Source organism: Panthera leo, chromosome D4 (genome assembly GCF_018350215.1).
Source record: "Panthera leo isolate Ple1 chromosome D4, P.leo_Ple1_pat1.1, whole genome shotgun sequence".
NCBI classification, from domain to species: Eukaryota; Metazoa; Chordata; class Mammalia; order Carnivora; family Felidae; genus Panthera; species Panthera leo.
The window spans coordinates 3,078,131-3,093,568 of NC_056691.1; the positions used below are offsets into that span (position 1 = coordinate 3,078,131).

At 52.3% G+C, this 15,438-nt stretch overlaps 1 protein-coding gene across 8 annotated transcripts in view; it reads left to right on the forward strand.

The window, feature by feature from the left end:
• The window catches only part of SECISBP2 (SECIS binding protein 2), a 39,503-nt gene that overhangs the window by 4,635 nt on the left and 19,430 nt on the right, over positions 1 to 15,438 (forward strand). For 3 of the 8 annotated variants that reach the window (XM_042912166.1, XM_042912167.1, XM_042912173.1), the window contains 8 exons: positions 1,454 to 1,664; positions 1,935 to 2,007; positions 3,490 to 3,719; positions 6,514 to 6,595; positions 7,998 to 8,200; positions 10,417 to 10,539; positions 11,707 to 11,796; positions 13,239 to 13,371. In XM_042912166.1, coding sequence (XP_042768100.1) covers positions 1,454 to 1,664; positions 1,935 to 2,007; positions 3,490 to 3,719; positions 6,514 to 6,595; positions 7,998 to 8,200; positions 10,417 to 10,539; positions 11,707 to 11,796; positions 13,239 to 13,371 — 1,145 coding nt within the window. Of the gene's footprint in view, positions 1 to 1,453; positions 1,665 to 1,934; positions 2,008 to 3,489; positions 3,720 to 6,424; positions 6,596 to 7,997; positions 8,201 to 10,416; positions 10,540 to 11,706; positions 11,797 to 13,238; positions 13,372 to 15,438 lie in introns of those variants that run through there. The other 5 variants (XM_042912169.1, XM_042912172.1, XM_042912168.1 and 2 more) reach the window with 5 other exon arrangements.

Genomic DNA, 15,438 nt, shown 5'->3' on the forward strand with positions numbered 1-15,438 from the left:
ATAACAACTTTCTGGTGGGAAGAAAGACCGATGGTGACCTGTGCAAAGTGGGACTAGATTGTGAGCAGAGGCGGGACCCGGACCAAGGTCTCTGGACTCCTGGATGGACATTTTCTGGATGACCACAGCCTTCAAAACCACCGGATCCTGCGTCCCTTTTTCTTCTTTACCTGTTTCATCACTCTTCTCATTTATCCTGTTTTGGGACTTGGGCCGTCATCTTTTTTACTGTTTTTTTTGCTGTCAACCCGTCTTCTTTGCCCGTGTTCTCTTCTGAAGAACAGATTCTTCACTTTTATCTGCTCCCTATTAGATTTTCTGAGCTTCAGATAAAATAAAACGGATTTGCATCTAGAGTTAGCATAGTGGGATGAAGCTTTGAATCTTTTTCTTTGCAGAGAACAGCACTAGACTAGGTGCACAGAGGCAGGTACACGAGGAGTAGTTAATTGCTAGAATTAGTGGACGATTTTACAGGGTCTGAGCTTACTATAAAATGTCGTGGGTTCATAGACCGTGATAGCAGGCTGTCCACAGTTAGGTACCGTGTGGGCGTGAATGTAGTGAACATTCTGGTAAGTGTGTAGCAGGTCTAGCCTTGTCACCTGGGTGGTGACTCCCTTCTCCTGCAGTGCAGGCTCCTCCTTGCAGCAGAGCAGAACCCGTGCTTGAACCTTCTGGCCGTTGAACAGCGAGGAGGTGATGCAGGTGTGTCCTCGTCAGCTCTGATTTTCCCGCCTTTCAGTGGCCCCGCACACTCTGGGATTTCACTGATTTTCCACCAGAAAAGTTGCAGCTCTGGGAAGTCACAGACACATCTGGTGCTTATTTGTGGGATTCAGAAGGTCTTGTTTTGTGTCTTAACTCTTCTGCGTAGCATTTCGCCGTTGTTCGGCTTTCACTGCAAGGTGGTTGAAACCCCTGGCTGAAAACCACGTTTGCTAAGAGTCAGCGTTAAGTCACATTTCGGCAGCCCGAGCAGATGGGGCGTCTGGTGCCCATGTCGTTGGCAGGGTTGCAGCTCCTGGGCCACCATTTGCCTGCAGGTTCTGGGTGGGGCTGGCAGATGGGTTTGGGCGGCAGGGCCTGTTAGAGGCCCCTCTGCAGGGAGAGTGGTCTGGATGGCCCTGCTGGCCAGCGTGGCTGTGGGAGTCTTGCCCCAGCATTTGACCCCCTGGGAGTGAGGAGCTGGGGCGTCCCTGGGCTTTGCCTCACGTGTGACACAGTCTGGTCACGGATGCCTCAGCGCTGCTGCGAGCACGTAGGACTGGGTCCGCATCTGTCCTTACAGGGCAAGAAAGAAATGCTGGGAGGTTTTATTTGGCTATTACAGATCTTTCAGTGCTAGAACAAATGACCTCAACAGTAGTGAGAAGTTGAAATGTGTCTAGTCCAGAAGTGCTCCTTGGTTTGTGGTACGAAATCTGTCACTAAATTTGCCCTTTTTATCTAGGCAGAAACTCTACACTGAAGATGTGGCCTTTGGAGCTTCAGCTTTTCCACCTCAGTATCTGTCCTCTGAGCTCGCTGTCCATCCGTGCAGCTACTCTCCTTACCCCGTGGAGTCTACACCGCGCGTGTGCCCGGTGCCCGGCGCCCCGTATGCTTACGGCCACCCTGGCTGTTACCAAGCATTTCAGACCGTGAAGCCACGGAGCGAGCAGGTGTGCGCTCTCCCTCAAGGCACAAGAACTGTGTTTAAGGTTCGCAGGTGCCGTGGTGTGTCGGCTGCTTGCACGTTTAAGACACAGAGTTCGTCGATTCTCACGTGATACTTAAGTGTTGCTTATCACTTTTGTGTCTTTAAGAATTGATTTTTGTTTAAGCTTTTTTGAAATGGTTGAGTTGTGAATAGTTACAGATTTGCAATTTTAAGCTTTTTATATGAGGGTAGGTTTCCTTAATTCATGTTAACTTTTTAATTTTTCCTGCAGAAAAAAACGTATGATGAACAAAAGTTTGATAGCAAGAAGGCTGACGGATCTCTGCCATCTGATCTAAAATCAGGTAGAGGCTCACATCCTACTTACATTCTCACAGATGCTAATTTGAAATCAGGTGGTGCTGACAGACTCCCTGATGTTATATCGTCCTACCCCGTTCGCCCCAGAAACGCCACTGTCCTTTGTACACCGGTTCCTGCGAGCATGCTCGCTGAGAAGAGCAGAGGCCAGTGGGCCCCTGTGGGATCCTGGAGGCCTCTCCCCCTGGGGAAGGACCTGTTGTTGGGGAGGCTCCATGATGTGCCCTTTCCTGTGCAAGAACCCACTTGGCGAGTAGGTGACACCACAGGCCTCGGAACATGTCCTTAAGCAGATTGCAGCCACATCCTCTGCTGTGTTTGACCGTGTTCGTTCTTGAAGTCGCTTCTCTACTGTTCATGTGGGACGCTTTTTAGTAGGTGGGAGAGTTTCCTGCTTACATCCCATCGAGAACAGTAGCAGACCTGGGCGGTGTAGTTACCCAGGGGACGTGTCTACTCTGGCCTTGGAAACTGCTGTTCCAGGCTGTGGCCGAAAGGTAGCGATTCTGCGTGGTGCTTTTTCCTGTAAATCATGTACCAGTGCAGTTAAATGGCTTATTTATATAGAGTCAAAGTCTTTTTTTTTTTAAGTTTATTTTGAGAAAGAGACAGCATGAGTAGGGGAAGGGCTGAGAGAGAGAGAGGGAGGGAAGAAGGGAGGAACAGAGAGAGAATCCCAAGCAGGCTCCACGCTGCCAGAGCAGAGTCCGACGCGGGGCTTGAACTCCCCAAACTGTGAGATCGTGACCTGAGCGGAAAACCAAGAGCTGAATGCTCAACTGACAGAGCCACCTGGGCATCCCAAGAGTTAAAGCCTTTGTAGTAGCTTTATTTTCTGGGAACGGTCAACTTCTTTACATGTGTAACTTACTTTACTTGGTATACAGACTTTTCTCTTTGTGTTGACTTTACTCCAAAACCATTTGGCACGTGGGAACGTGAAAGGGAAGTTGAACAGTTAACCGTAATGACTCTGGTCTCATGATTAAATGCAGGGGCTTCGTAGTGTCGCAGCCCACGTTAGGATTCATCTGTTTTGGAAGGAGAAAAATGGGAAAGAGGTTCCAAGTTTAATTTTACTTGCTGTGTTTCAAAATTCCTCTCTAGTGTGGAAGATTTGACACTGAAAAGAAAATTGTTGGCCTCCCTATAAATTTTCAGAACTCTATAGGTGCAGCATAATTAGATTGAGGGAACTCGTTCGTTGGCTTTAGAACTGGGCCCGACGTTTGCGGTGTGCTTTGCTTGTTTCTGCCCGTTGGTCCGGCCAGAGCAGCTGGCCCCTGCGGTCCTTTCCGTTTTCCACCGTCACGCAGGTGGGCAACACTAGCAAAAGCGAGGGCGTTTGGACGGTGCTGCGTCGCTGCGTCAGCCGCAGTAGACTTCCTGCTGTGCAGTTGAAGCGTGCGTGCGGGTCAGCGCACGGCCCCTCTATCTTTACCCCGCTTTTCATTCTGCAAACACAGATGGTTATCACAGACGAACGGACAGGAAATCCAGAATCATCGAGAAAAGTGCATCTGCCTCCAAACCAGAGTTTGAATTTACCAGGATGGATTTTCCTGAACTGCAGGGTCCAGAGAACAGGGAGATCGCAGAGACACGGAAGCAGCCCCGGTGGGGGCCTCTGCGCTCCGCCTCAGCTGACCTCTCTCTCCTGGGAGAGGTGGGGGAACCCGCCACGGGGACAGCAGAGGTGAGTGCGGGCCCTCCTCTCCGTTCCATTCCTCTTCCCCCGTCGCCCCTGTGTGGCTGTCACGGGCGGTGGGTCTTGGTGTGCGGGTCGCCAGAGGACTTTCTGTGCGGGCTGCGGCCCCGAGTGCAGCTGCTGTTCTAGAAGAATCCCCTAGTTAGCCGCTCTGTGTTTGCTGCCTGCTGCTGCAGCTGCGCTCGGTTCTGGTGAGCATCCCGCTGCCCACACGGCTCCTCGAGAGCATCTGCGCCAGCGTGGCATTGGGCAGCTTGCTTAGCGGTACCGACAGAAGTCGTTGTAGTCAAACAGTAGTATCTCGGACTGCAGGGAGTAGCTTCGGATTTTTTCTGGCCTTTGACCCGTACCTCTCGCTGATGAGTCCGCAGACTGCAGAATGATGGCTGGAAGTGTGTTTTGTTTGCCGCTTAGTGACTTTAAAATATGCCGTGTTCCACATTCGGTCTCACGGTTTGAGTTCATCCAGGTTCCAGGAAAAACATGATTAGGTCAGTAGTCCCTAAGACGGCTTGTGGCAAATATCTGTTGTGGAGGGCGGGAAGGCCAGGAGAACGGACACCAGGAAGGGGGTGGCTCCCCCGTCCGCTTCCCCCTTGAGTGGAGCGGGCATTCTGCTTCCTCATACGCTCTTGGGTGCCGAGGCGGGCAGAAGAGCCACTGTTCCCCCACGTGGCCCCTGTCCCTGTCGCACCGCGGCGCTTTCCGGTGGCTCAGCCGTGACAGGGAGGGCCGGCTGGCCACCTCATGTACAAGGCTCTCCTCTTGGTGTGGCCCCGGCTGGGTGTGTGTGATAGCTGAGCGTCCACGGGCCCCCGTCTGCATCACCGCTGCTCTGTGCGTATCCGAGCCCGTGAGCACTCTAGGAAGTGGGACAGGGCTCCGGGGAGGGCCGCAGTGGGTAGGGTCTGACACGTTCTGCCGTGGTCACCTGCTCCTGCTTGAGCACTGCGGATCTGGACGAAGTGAGGCACACGTGCTGTGTCAGGACATTTACAGACTCACGGCCTTCTGACGTGTTCACACTCAAATTACATGTGGAGTTTAAAATTTTTCCTTCTAGAAGGAAGATTTTCCTTAGTAGTAGATCTTTAAACACAAGAAAAAAACAGTTAACCTTGAACAACACAGGTTTGAACTCCACTTAGTTGTGGAGTTTTTTTTTTTCTTTCTTGATAAAATCAGTACAGTACTGTAAACTTATTTTCTTTTCGTTGTAATTCTCTAAAATGTTCTCTTGTCTCCAGCTCTCTTCGTCATAAGAATACAGCTTAATGTGGGATGTGCGTGTTAACCCTTCGTGTGGTCGATAATAATGCTTCCGGTCAATAGTAGGCTATTGTTAGTAATTAAGTTTTGGGGGGAGTCCAGAGTTAACATGTGGATTTTTAACTGAACTCCAGGGTGAGCACCCCAACCCTCAGGTTGCTCAACATCTGTATTTGTCTGAAGTTGTACAAGAGAAAACTGTGTTAAGCATTTAAATCTTTTTTTAATGGAACGTTGTGGGAACTAAGGGGATTCCCCTCAATTTGAAAGAGCGGGGGAAGGGCAGAGAGAGAGAATCCCAAGCAGACTCCGCTCTGTCAGCACAGAGCCCAACTCGGGGCTTGAACTCACAAACAGATCATGACCTGAGCCAAAATCACGAGTCGGATGCTTAAGTGAGCCACCCAGGCACCCATGTTTGAGTTTTTAAAACTTTGGGCATTTTTCCTTGTCATAAGTATTTTGTGAAAACCGGTGGCGCTGAATCTTTATTGATATGCGTAATTTACGTGATTGTTCTTGAAAGCTGTTTCTGGTGTTTCATTGGCCTCGGTGAGTGTGTAAGTTCTATTTATTAGAAGAACAGGTTGTGTTTAAGTAATTTTATTTTTTATTACTGGGCTCAGATTTAATGAAATGGCAAAGTGGGAAAATTTTTGAAGGATATGAGCTTTAGAATTTATTTTAAACCCATTCAGATTTGAATGTGTCACTTAGCTTTTGCCTTGAGCACTGCCTGTCACCTGGCAGTCTTCGTGTGCCCACCTGCCCCCGTGTCGCCTGCCGCCTCGTGCTCCGTGTGTGGCCCTTTTTGGCTTTACGGAAGGGTTGTGGGTTACAAGACGTACATTGGTTGTCTCTGGGCCTTCGGGTGGACTTTGGGTGTGGGGAACCGTGGCTCCCACCTTCTCTCGGGGGCCCCCGGCCGCAGGCGGTGTGGGCACTTGTGTGCTGGCGCGGAAGTCGTGTCACACTGATCTTTTACAAGGGGTGTGATACGTGTGCTGCGATCCCCTTACTGGGTGCACGTAAAAGCAAGGCACAGGTGTTTGTCGCCTGGCAGCGAAGGGAGCTCTGGGGCCTCAGCTGAGCTCGGCGGGCAGCTTCTCCTGACAGGAGTGAGGTTTGGCATTTCGCACTTATTATTTGTTTGGATTTGTAAAAAAAAAAACAAAACAAAAAACATTTTAAGTTTATTTATTTTGAGAGAGACTGAGCGTGAGAGTGCAGAAGGGGCAGAGAGAGAGAGGAAGAGAGAGAGAATCCCGAGCAGGCTCAGCACTGTCAGCGCGGAGCCGGAGGCAGGGCTCGAACTCACAAACCATAAGATCGTGGCCTGAGCCGAAAACCAAGAGTCAGATGCCTAACAGAGCCACCCAGGCGCCTCACTTATCTGGAATTTTTCATTCGCGCGTATCTTGCAGATTTTAAGAACGGCAGGGGACGCCGTATTTAGAAATGAAGCGATTGCTTTCACTTTGCAACAGCAGGAAAATGCCGGTTTGCCTTTTAGGGTGAAGGAGCGGCGAGAAGCCCGAGCGCGGCCGAGTCCGTGGCCGCCGGCGCCGCAGCCGGGCCCTCCTCGTGCGCCAGAGGTAAGAGCGGCCGCGGCCTCCGTCGGGTCCCGGGCCTCGGCTGCCGGGGCCCCTTCGGACGCCGTCCCGGAGACCTCGTGGGGGCGGGAGGCGGACGCCAGCCCCGAGCCCCCCGTGTCTGCGCGTGGGGCTGTGAAGCGGGAGCGGAGAATTCTAGAGAGATGCGTCCAGCGTGTCCGATGAAGTGAGACGTTATATGGACTCAGGAACACCTGCTTCCTGAACGATCACCTGCCCCGGTGGTTCTCCGAGGTTCTGGCTCCAGGACCCCTTACGACCCCTCACGACCCCTCCAGCCCCGGGGAGCTGCTGTGTGTGTGCCCGCTGTCCGGATCGGCAGTATTCTCGGTTCAAAATAGTCATTCCCTTACAAGTACCCCGGTCCCCCGGTATCTGTTAACATAGTGTATTTTTGTGAAAAATAACGTTTTCAAGATGAAAACCCCGCGGTGAGGAGAGCAGTCTCGTTTTACGCTTGCGCAGCTCTCCACCGACCACCGGCTCCCCGCGGCTCGGCCTCAGCGTCGGGCCGTCGGGCGGGCTGAGCCAGCTCCCGGCTGTCCGGAAGCCCGGCCGTGGCCCGGAGGAGAGTGCGCGGGGAGGCACGGGGCCGCTGTGCGTGTCGGGGCGACGGTTCTGACCCCGCGGGCCCTGCCGGGGTCTTGGGAGCCTCAGACCCCACTGAGAGCTGCCGGCCTGTCCCAGAAGTGACATTCACGAAGAGTTCAGTAATTCTGCCTTCGGTTTGTCTAAGGAGCTTGTCCTGACCGAAGACGTTTTTACGTTTCTCACGTCTGGGACGTGTGTGGTTCAGTAACGGCTTTCACTTAAGAGGTGACTCGGATGGCGTGCGGCTCAGTCTGGCGTCCTCGGGGCGGGGGCGGGGGTGGGGGGGAGCCACGGCCTGCCTGGCGCCTGTTGTGCCCGCACAGAGTCTGGTGGGCGCCTGAGGAGCGGCATTGCCGTACTCAGGCCTGAGACCTAAAAAGCAAGAAATCCCAGTTACCGTGGTGGCTCAGATCCGTGATCTTTGACCTGTGGTGTTAAAGGTCCATTTCGAGGTCAGAGCCAAGATTTCCTCTTTGCCTCGTTGATCTCGTGTGTTTACCGTATGGACTTAACTGTGGAGTAGTTTTTAATCAGAACTACAGTTTGTGTCCCCACCTGCACCCCCAAGTTGGAAATCCGGTTTCTGGGCAGAGCACCTAGGCTCACAAGTGAATTCAGCCCGCTCCAGGAAGAGAGCTTAGTGAGTACGGTCGTCTCCGGGAGAAGGTTTAGAGCTCTAGTCTGAGTGTAATTACGCCTGAGTAGTCGCCTCACATGATGACGTGTTTGCGGTTTCTGAGTCTTTTTATTTTACTGTTGAGATTGTTCAACGATTTTGGTTATCTTTGAGCAGAGTTATCTTGGACACCAATGGGTTATGTTGTTCGGCAGACATTATCTACAGAACGGCCACCGGCCCCTAAAAACGTTACTTCCATGATAAACCTAAAGACGGTGGCTTCATCAGCAGACCCCAAAAGCGCTAGTATGTCACCCTCGGAAGTTTTCTCTGCGGACCCTTCCTGCAAAGAGAAACACGTCCACCCTACTAAAAAGGTATGTGTCCCACTTGGGTTATGTTGGTCTTCTCTGCCCCTGACCGGGTAGTCTCGTCATCTCTTCTCAGCTCCTAGGGGAGTGTCCCATTCTGTACCGTAGTCCCGATCTGACTTGGTCCCACTTGCGCCTTGAGAGAAAGTCGAACCCCAGTCCGGGAACACGACTGGTGGAGAAGGTGGAACCCCCGTCCGGGAACATGAGCGGGAGCTTTTCGAGGGAGGGGCCCTGTCCGTTTCAGACCCGTGGTCTCCGTGGCCGTGAGCCGTCGTGAAGCCTCTGAGGGAGAGACGCCGGCAGAAGCTTAACGCTCTGGCGTGTGAAGGCTTGCTCTTTCGCCCCCTCGTCCTTCGTCTGTGGAATTCCAGCTGCTCTCCCTGTTTACTCAACAGTAAAACCGTTGAGTTCCACACTGTGGGATCAGCTGCGTGTCAGTGATGCTTGGCTAACTGCAGCTTTCTTGTTGTAAGATAGCATTTCAGAATCCACGTTTCTCTCTCCTTTCAAATAATTTGAAGCTGTCATCTTTATTGGTCCCTTCGTTTCATTTCTTAAAGAGCCTTTTTTACGGGTCTAGATTGTGTTCTCGAATCTCACTGTGTACTGGTACGTTATTTCAGGTTGTAATATGGCCGTGTTTGTTTAGTGCAATGATGTCCCGTCTTTTTGAGGGTGGGGATACTCTCTCATACCCCTAGTGTCACAGACTGTCCCCCGCAAACGGGAGCTGTGCGTTGACGGTCAGTTTGAGGGAGAGAAGGTGTGCTGGCGACAGGTGCGGTGAGGTCACAGCTGTGTGCCTGCCCTCACGGCTCTGCGAACCATGTGCAGGACTCTGGCGGAGCGGCCGAGTCCCCTCTGCACTCGGTGCCGCCAGCTCGGGGCGTGTGGGCACAGGCCGCAGGATGGGGCGCTTGGGCCTCTGGCTGCTGCTTCCCCTCTGCTGCCGTCTCGCCATCCGAACCAGTTTTCCTGGCGCTCAGTTAAATTCTTAGAGTGGAGAGGTTTTGTTTTCCCAGAATCTCTTTTAAAATTCTATTTTGATGATAGGCGCAAGGAAAGTTTTAGAAGTGTTCTAAGCCAAAGACGAGAAAATTGGGATCGCCTGTGGTCTGATAACCCAGAGGGCGTGGTCTCGTGTGTAACGGAGATAACGGGGTCACAATGGTTTTTCCCTCTGAAGCCTTCTGCTGTGAATTTTTATTATCAAGATAATGTTACATCAGAACGTAATACCACAAAGACCTGCTTGTGAACAAGGTCATCTTCTCCTCCCTTTGTTGTTCCCTCCCAGGGAAGCCTGTGTCAACAGCCTGGTACGTGAGCTACCTCAGGGTCCCCAGAGCATCAACAAGTAGAGATTTTTTTGTTTTGCTCTTTGAGGTTTTTTTCTTTTAGACAAAAATGGGGTCATTCTGTACACATCACCCTTCACAGTTGCCTTGTTCGCTAACGAGATTCCATGGACAGCTCCCTTGGGTCAGTAGGTAAACCTTCTTCTCAGTACCACTGGAGGCCAAGTCCCCGCTGGGGATGAAGCAGGACCCCAGATGCTCCGTTGGAGCCCCTGCTCTGTTAGCGCTTCTGTCCTGACAGTCCGGCGCTGTGCAGACAGGTACTGTTAGTGCCTCGGAGGGGAAGAAGAGGGAGAGGCTCTGAGGAGATGCCATTGCTCTTGAGCTGGAGTGACGGTGCAGTCCTAGCCTACATCCAAGTGTGGGCGCGAGTGCAAAGGCCCTGAGGCCAAGGTGCATCTGACCTGATTGAAGAAAGGCCAAGGGACTGAGGGGGAGTGGGAACAGTGGCGTCACATCAGCCGGTGTGGGATGGGCCTAGGCAGTTGTCCCATCCGGAGGCTCCCCAGGGGGTTCCGATGTGTAGTTTAGGGACCACTGGGCCGTGGTGCCGGAAGGGGCACGCGAGTGTTTGAAAAGACTTCGAGTCGGTATTAGAGACATCTTTTTTGGCTCAGAAGTAGGTTTGTCCACGTCTACCGGTTTAAAAATAACCGGATGTGACAACTATTTCAGCAGACTTCTTTTCCTCGATTACTCTGCTGAACGCTGGCTCTCTGGAAAATAGGGACGAGGAGCCAAACTCGGAGCAGAGCTGCCCTGTGGTTGTACAACCTGATATCTCAAGTTTGCTGACTCATGGGAGGAAGCACTCTAGTGAATGTCTTAAAAACCCATGATTTTTGCTGTTTTTTGTTCTAGTCCAAAGCGTCACAAGGTGGCGATCCTGAGCAAAATGAAGCCTCAAGAAAGCATAAGAAAAAGAAAGAAAAGTCTAAGTCGAAATACGAAGTTTTGACCATTCAAGAGCCGCCAAGGATTGAAGTACATTTGTATTTATGACTCACCTCGTATGACGTAACAGTGGGTCTGTGGTGATAGAAACGTGGGTTCGTGCTGGCTTCCGAAGGGAAAGTCTCCATTATTTTCTTTAATAGTCTTTGCCCAGTGCTACAGAAAATAGTTGTCCCCCCTTGTCCTTCACCGTGGTGGCCCGGCGTGGTCCCCGAGTCGGCACGGGCGCCCAGCGAGCGCGAGAGTGCGCGAGCGGTCTAGACACGGACTGCCGCCTGGGGTCTGGTAGCGTGTGTACCGTGGGGCTCACGTTTACCCTCAGTATCTCGTTCACCTGGTCTTCCCTTGCCTTGACACGCTGGCTTTTGTGGGGTCTGCTTTTCTATCCAGCAGTGTTACTCTCGTGTGCTTTACTCTGGAGAGAAAGTTAGAGTGCCCTGACTCCATCGGGGGCCCTGGCCGAGGGAGTTACATCCAACTTCCAGCGTTGCTCTGTAGATTCTTTTCCTGTGGCGCCCCAAGAAAGCCCATGTCCGGCACGGAGTCGTGCTGGCTTCTGACTCAGTTCCAGAGTCAGTGTCCTGGCTCCTGGCGCTGGCAGAAGTGTGTCTCAGCATCCAGCGTAGGGCCAAACCTGACACTTACCTGCATACTTAGGGGCTCCCGGGGCTCCTGGAACATCACCCCGGGGACTTTGGGGTTGCACGTTTGAAGACCTACGACCCTGTAGAGCATGGTTTGTGCCAACGAGGAGCTCGTGTATTTGTGCACTCGTTTCCCACATAACTTCTGCGACTCAGCTGAGATGTTAACAGAAGCACGCAAGATGCTTTTAAATGGCGGGAACGTCGTTGTTAGAGGCCCCCTGCCCTATTTTCTAGCTTGGGGTCAGCACACGAGACAGGGAGGTTCTGTCTCCTGAGTCTAGACCAACACGCTTGCAGCCTGTGCCCAGGGGGTCAGGGGCCCCCGTGTCCTCGGGACCCTGCTCGCTCCCTGTGGGGGGGGGCGGGGGGGGGGAGGATTACAACATTGCTCCGTAAATCTAAGAGTCAGACAGCGTGGGGCTGGTGTGGGTGCCCTTGAGGACTTGTGTGGGGCTCGTTACAGACAGAAGGACATGAGCAAGGAAGGCCTTGCACGTAGGCACACTTGCTCATGGTCCGCGGATGGCTAAAGGGTGTGTGGTTTGCTCAGGACGCCGAGGACTTTCCCAGCCTGGCTGCGGCGTCTGAGCGCAGGGACCGAGGGGCATCTCCACGACTTCAATCCAGACAGCAGCCACAGGTAATGTTCCGGTCGAACCCATCACCGCTCCAGGCTGAACTTTTCTTGCTCGGCTAAACCTTATTTTCCAGATTTCTCTATGTACCAAGACAGGTGGTTTGTTGTGATTCATTCCTTCATTGGAGAATCACACCTAGCATGTTGACAGAAACGTGCTCTAAGCTCAAATGTTTTGTCATCTTTTTACCGAGACTTGGTCACTGACTGCCACTGCTGTGTCAGAAAGGAGGGGCACGGGCTGCTGAGGAAACTTGGACTTGAAGGGAATAAATTGACTCCGTTTATACGGGGGGACAAGAATTCCTTTGTGAGGCAGCAGTGTCTAACGGAACCAAAATAAGAGAGCCTCCAAGATTCATACAAAGTGAAGAGCTGGGTCCCCTTGAGGCGCGCCCCCCCCCCCCCCCCCCCCCCCCCGCCCCGGTGGATTCAGGGCTGAACTTGGGATTCGCCACCTAGATGGAGAGGTTGCACGTGGCCGGTGTCTTCTCTCGTCTCCAGCATCTTCGTTGTCCTTTTGCCTTTTGAGGTGGAATAATTTCACATTTGCGAGAAGTAAAGTTCTCAGCCCGTGTGCAAATTAACGGGATTCCTGCGTCATAACTGGGTCACCTTCCATCCCTGCCTGCGGAGGTCTCTGTAGCGAGTCTGTGGGGCCCTTTGTGTTCGCCCCTGACGTGGGCCCTCGTCTAGGCAGGATGGCAGGAGTGGGGGTGCTGGAGCGCATGCGTGCAGCAGTCTTCCAGACAGAGCTTACATTTGCTGAGTATATCCCACTCTGTGCCTAAATTTAATACTTACCTGCTGTGTGTATTTTGAATCCTTTCCCCATGACTTCACGGCATTCAGTTGACTCACCTGGGCAGTTGCAGACTGGATGGGTGAGTCAGTGACACCAGTCACTTAGCCTCACACAAACTTTTGTTGCCAGACTTCCTACAGGTCTTGGTTTTTTATCCATAAGTATGCACTCTTATTCACAGTGTAGCCGTAGACTGAAATGTTGCTGGTGTAATTATAAACTCAGGGCTCTGAGAGAAGGAGGAAATAAACAACCGTGGCAGTAATACTGAAAGATAATGTGGGGGGCCCCTGGGTGGCTCAGTCGGTTAAGCATCCGACTTCGACTCAGGTCATGATCTCACGGTTTGTGAGTCTGAGCCCCGTGTCGGGCTCTGTGCTGACAGCTCAGAGCCCGGAGCCTGCTTGGGATCTTCTGCCTCCCTCTCTCTCTGCTCCCCTCAGCTCATACTCTGTCTCTTTCTCAAAAAAACATTAAAAAAAAAAAAAGATAATGTGGCATCGTTTGGGATTCCTTTAATTTTTAGAAGATTTTTATGGTCTCTGAATCTGTTTCATTTTATCTTGTAGAGGATTGTCACAAAGTAAAGGGTTGTGAGAAGTAGTATTCTAAATAAACTTCTGATTTTTTAATTCCTTAGAATAATTTTAAAAACAGTGGAAAGAAGAGCCAGGTTCCAGTACAGCTGGATTTGGGGGGGATGCTGGCAGCCTTGGAAAAGAAGCAGCACGCCCAGAGTGCAAGAGCGTCCTCCAAGCCGGTGGTGTTCTCGGGTAAGGGTTTTTTCATCCCGACTGCTCTGTGACTGTTGTATCCTGTAATCAGAGGTATTTCTGTAGAATCCAGAGTGCATGGTAGTGGGATAAGGAGAAAGATAACCAGCAGGATGGATCGGGAGTCCAGAGATAAACCCACATATCTATGGGTGGTGAATCTTTGGCCAAATATGTTCATTAAAAGAACAGGGAACACTTTTAAAGATGGTGCTGGGACAGCTGGATTCCTACACACCACAGAAAACTGGGCTTCTGCCTCACGCCATATACATCATTTTCCTCAAAATGGGGCAGTGACCTAAGTGTGCGAACTAAACCCGTAAAAATGCTGGAAGAAATCAAAAGTCAGTTTCATGACTCGTAATTAGACAGCGAACAGGACCACGTAAATAAAAACCAACCAAGGACTTCTGTGTACCAGAGGATATTTTCAAGAAAGTGAAAAGATAATTTACTCGCAGAATGTGAGACCATGTTTGCAAGTCACGTATCTGATGAGGGTTTGATGTCCAAAGATCTACGAACTCTTCCTACAACTCAACGATAAACACCTGCTGAAAAACAGGCAGAGGCGTCGACTCGGCTCCGCAAGAAGATCCACACGGGACCAGTAACCCGTGAAAAGATGCTCCAAGGATCAGTCATCTCACAAATGCAAGCGAGCGCCTCAGCGAGCTGGCTCCTCTCACCTGCTGTGGTCGCCGCAGTCAGACACGGGAAATAGCAGGCGTTGGCGGGGATGTCGAGAGATGGGGGCCCCGGGGGACGTGAGATGCCGAGACTGACTTGGGAAGCCGGCTGGCAGCTCCTCAGAACGCTAAGTGGAGGTTGTCACGTGCCCGGCAATTCCATTCCTCTGTGCCCCCGGAAGAGTTGAAAACGGGCTCGGACGCGTGCAAGCCGGTGTTCGTAGCGGCTTTATCACCACAGTTAAAGGCGGAAGCCCCCGCCCCCCGGGTGTGTACCCGCGCAGACGGCTACTGAGCCGGGTCCAGGCGTCCGGCCGCTCCTCAACCGTGGCAAGGAAGGCGGCCCTGCCACCCGCGCCCACGTGGGTGGACGTGACAACGGTGTGCTGACGAAACGAGCCAGCCTCCGCAGGGCACGTGGTACGGGAAGTATCCAGAGTAGACAAAGACGCAGAGAGTGGATTAGAGGGTCGTGGGGGTTGAGGGTACGTGGACTTCCTGTTGAGTGGGGACAGACTTTCCGTGGGGGCACGAACATCCTTGGGGAATGGGGAGCGATGATGGTCGCGCAACACTGCGTGATTGATGCCCCGGGTTGTGCGTTTCGGAACGGTTAAGAGACTAGATTTTTACAAGTTACTTAAACGTGATGACTTTGGAAGTGACGGTTAAATATTGCAACACTGAGATGCTCAGGGGCCTGAGATGTCTACTCTCTGGCCTTTTAAGAAAGGGACCCCCGCAGACCCTGGCCTGTCCGCCCATCATTTTTTTGTGTGTCGTTTTTGTTTTGTTTTTTGGCTGTATCTCCAAGTTGCACATTGCCGACGTTGCCCCTGCCTGTGGGGGCGTGCACGTCATCACCTAGAGCTCAGCCTCCGTTTATGGGTCGTTTCTCTTTGGAGGCAAAGCGTGCATATAGTGAGGTGCGCACATCCTGGGTAGGCCCTCTGCAGGGTTTTGGCACACGCAGACCTGTGGGACCCAGACTCCCGTCAGCATCCTCGGGAGCTCCCTCCGGCCCCTCCCAGCCCGTCCCTGCCGCTGCCCCAGGCAGCCCCGTGTGGATTCTAGGTCTGCCACAGAATCGTTTTTCCTGTCCGAGAGCTTCGCGTGAAGGGACTTGGTGGTACACGCTCCTTCATGTAAGGCTTCTTTCGTGCGTCAGGGTGTTTGAGATTTACTCACGTTGTATATGTCAGTTTCCTGGACTGTCTCAGTGATGCTGGTAGTTGTATTCTTACCAGGATCCACACTTGGATCCGTCACCAGTCTGGGTACATACACACCAACGCCCGGGACCGCTGCCCCTCGGATAGCCCTCCCTGAGCCTTACTTGTCTCAACTCATCTGTTTGGGAAAGGTCTGCAGGGCT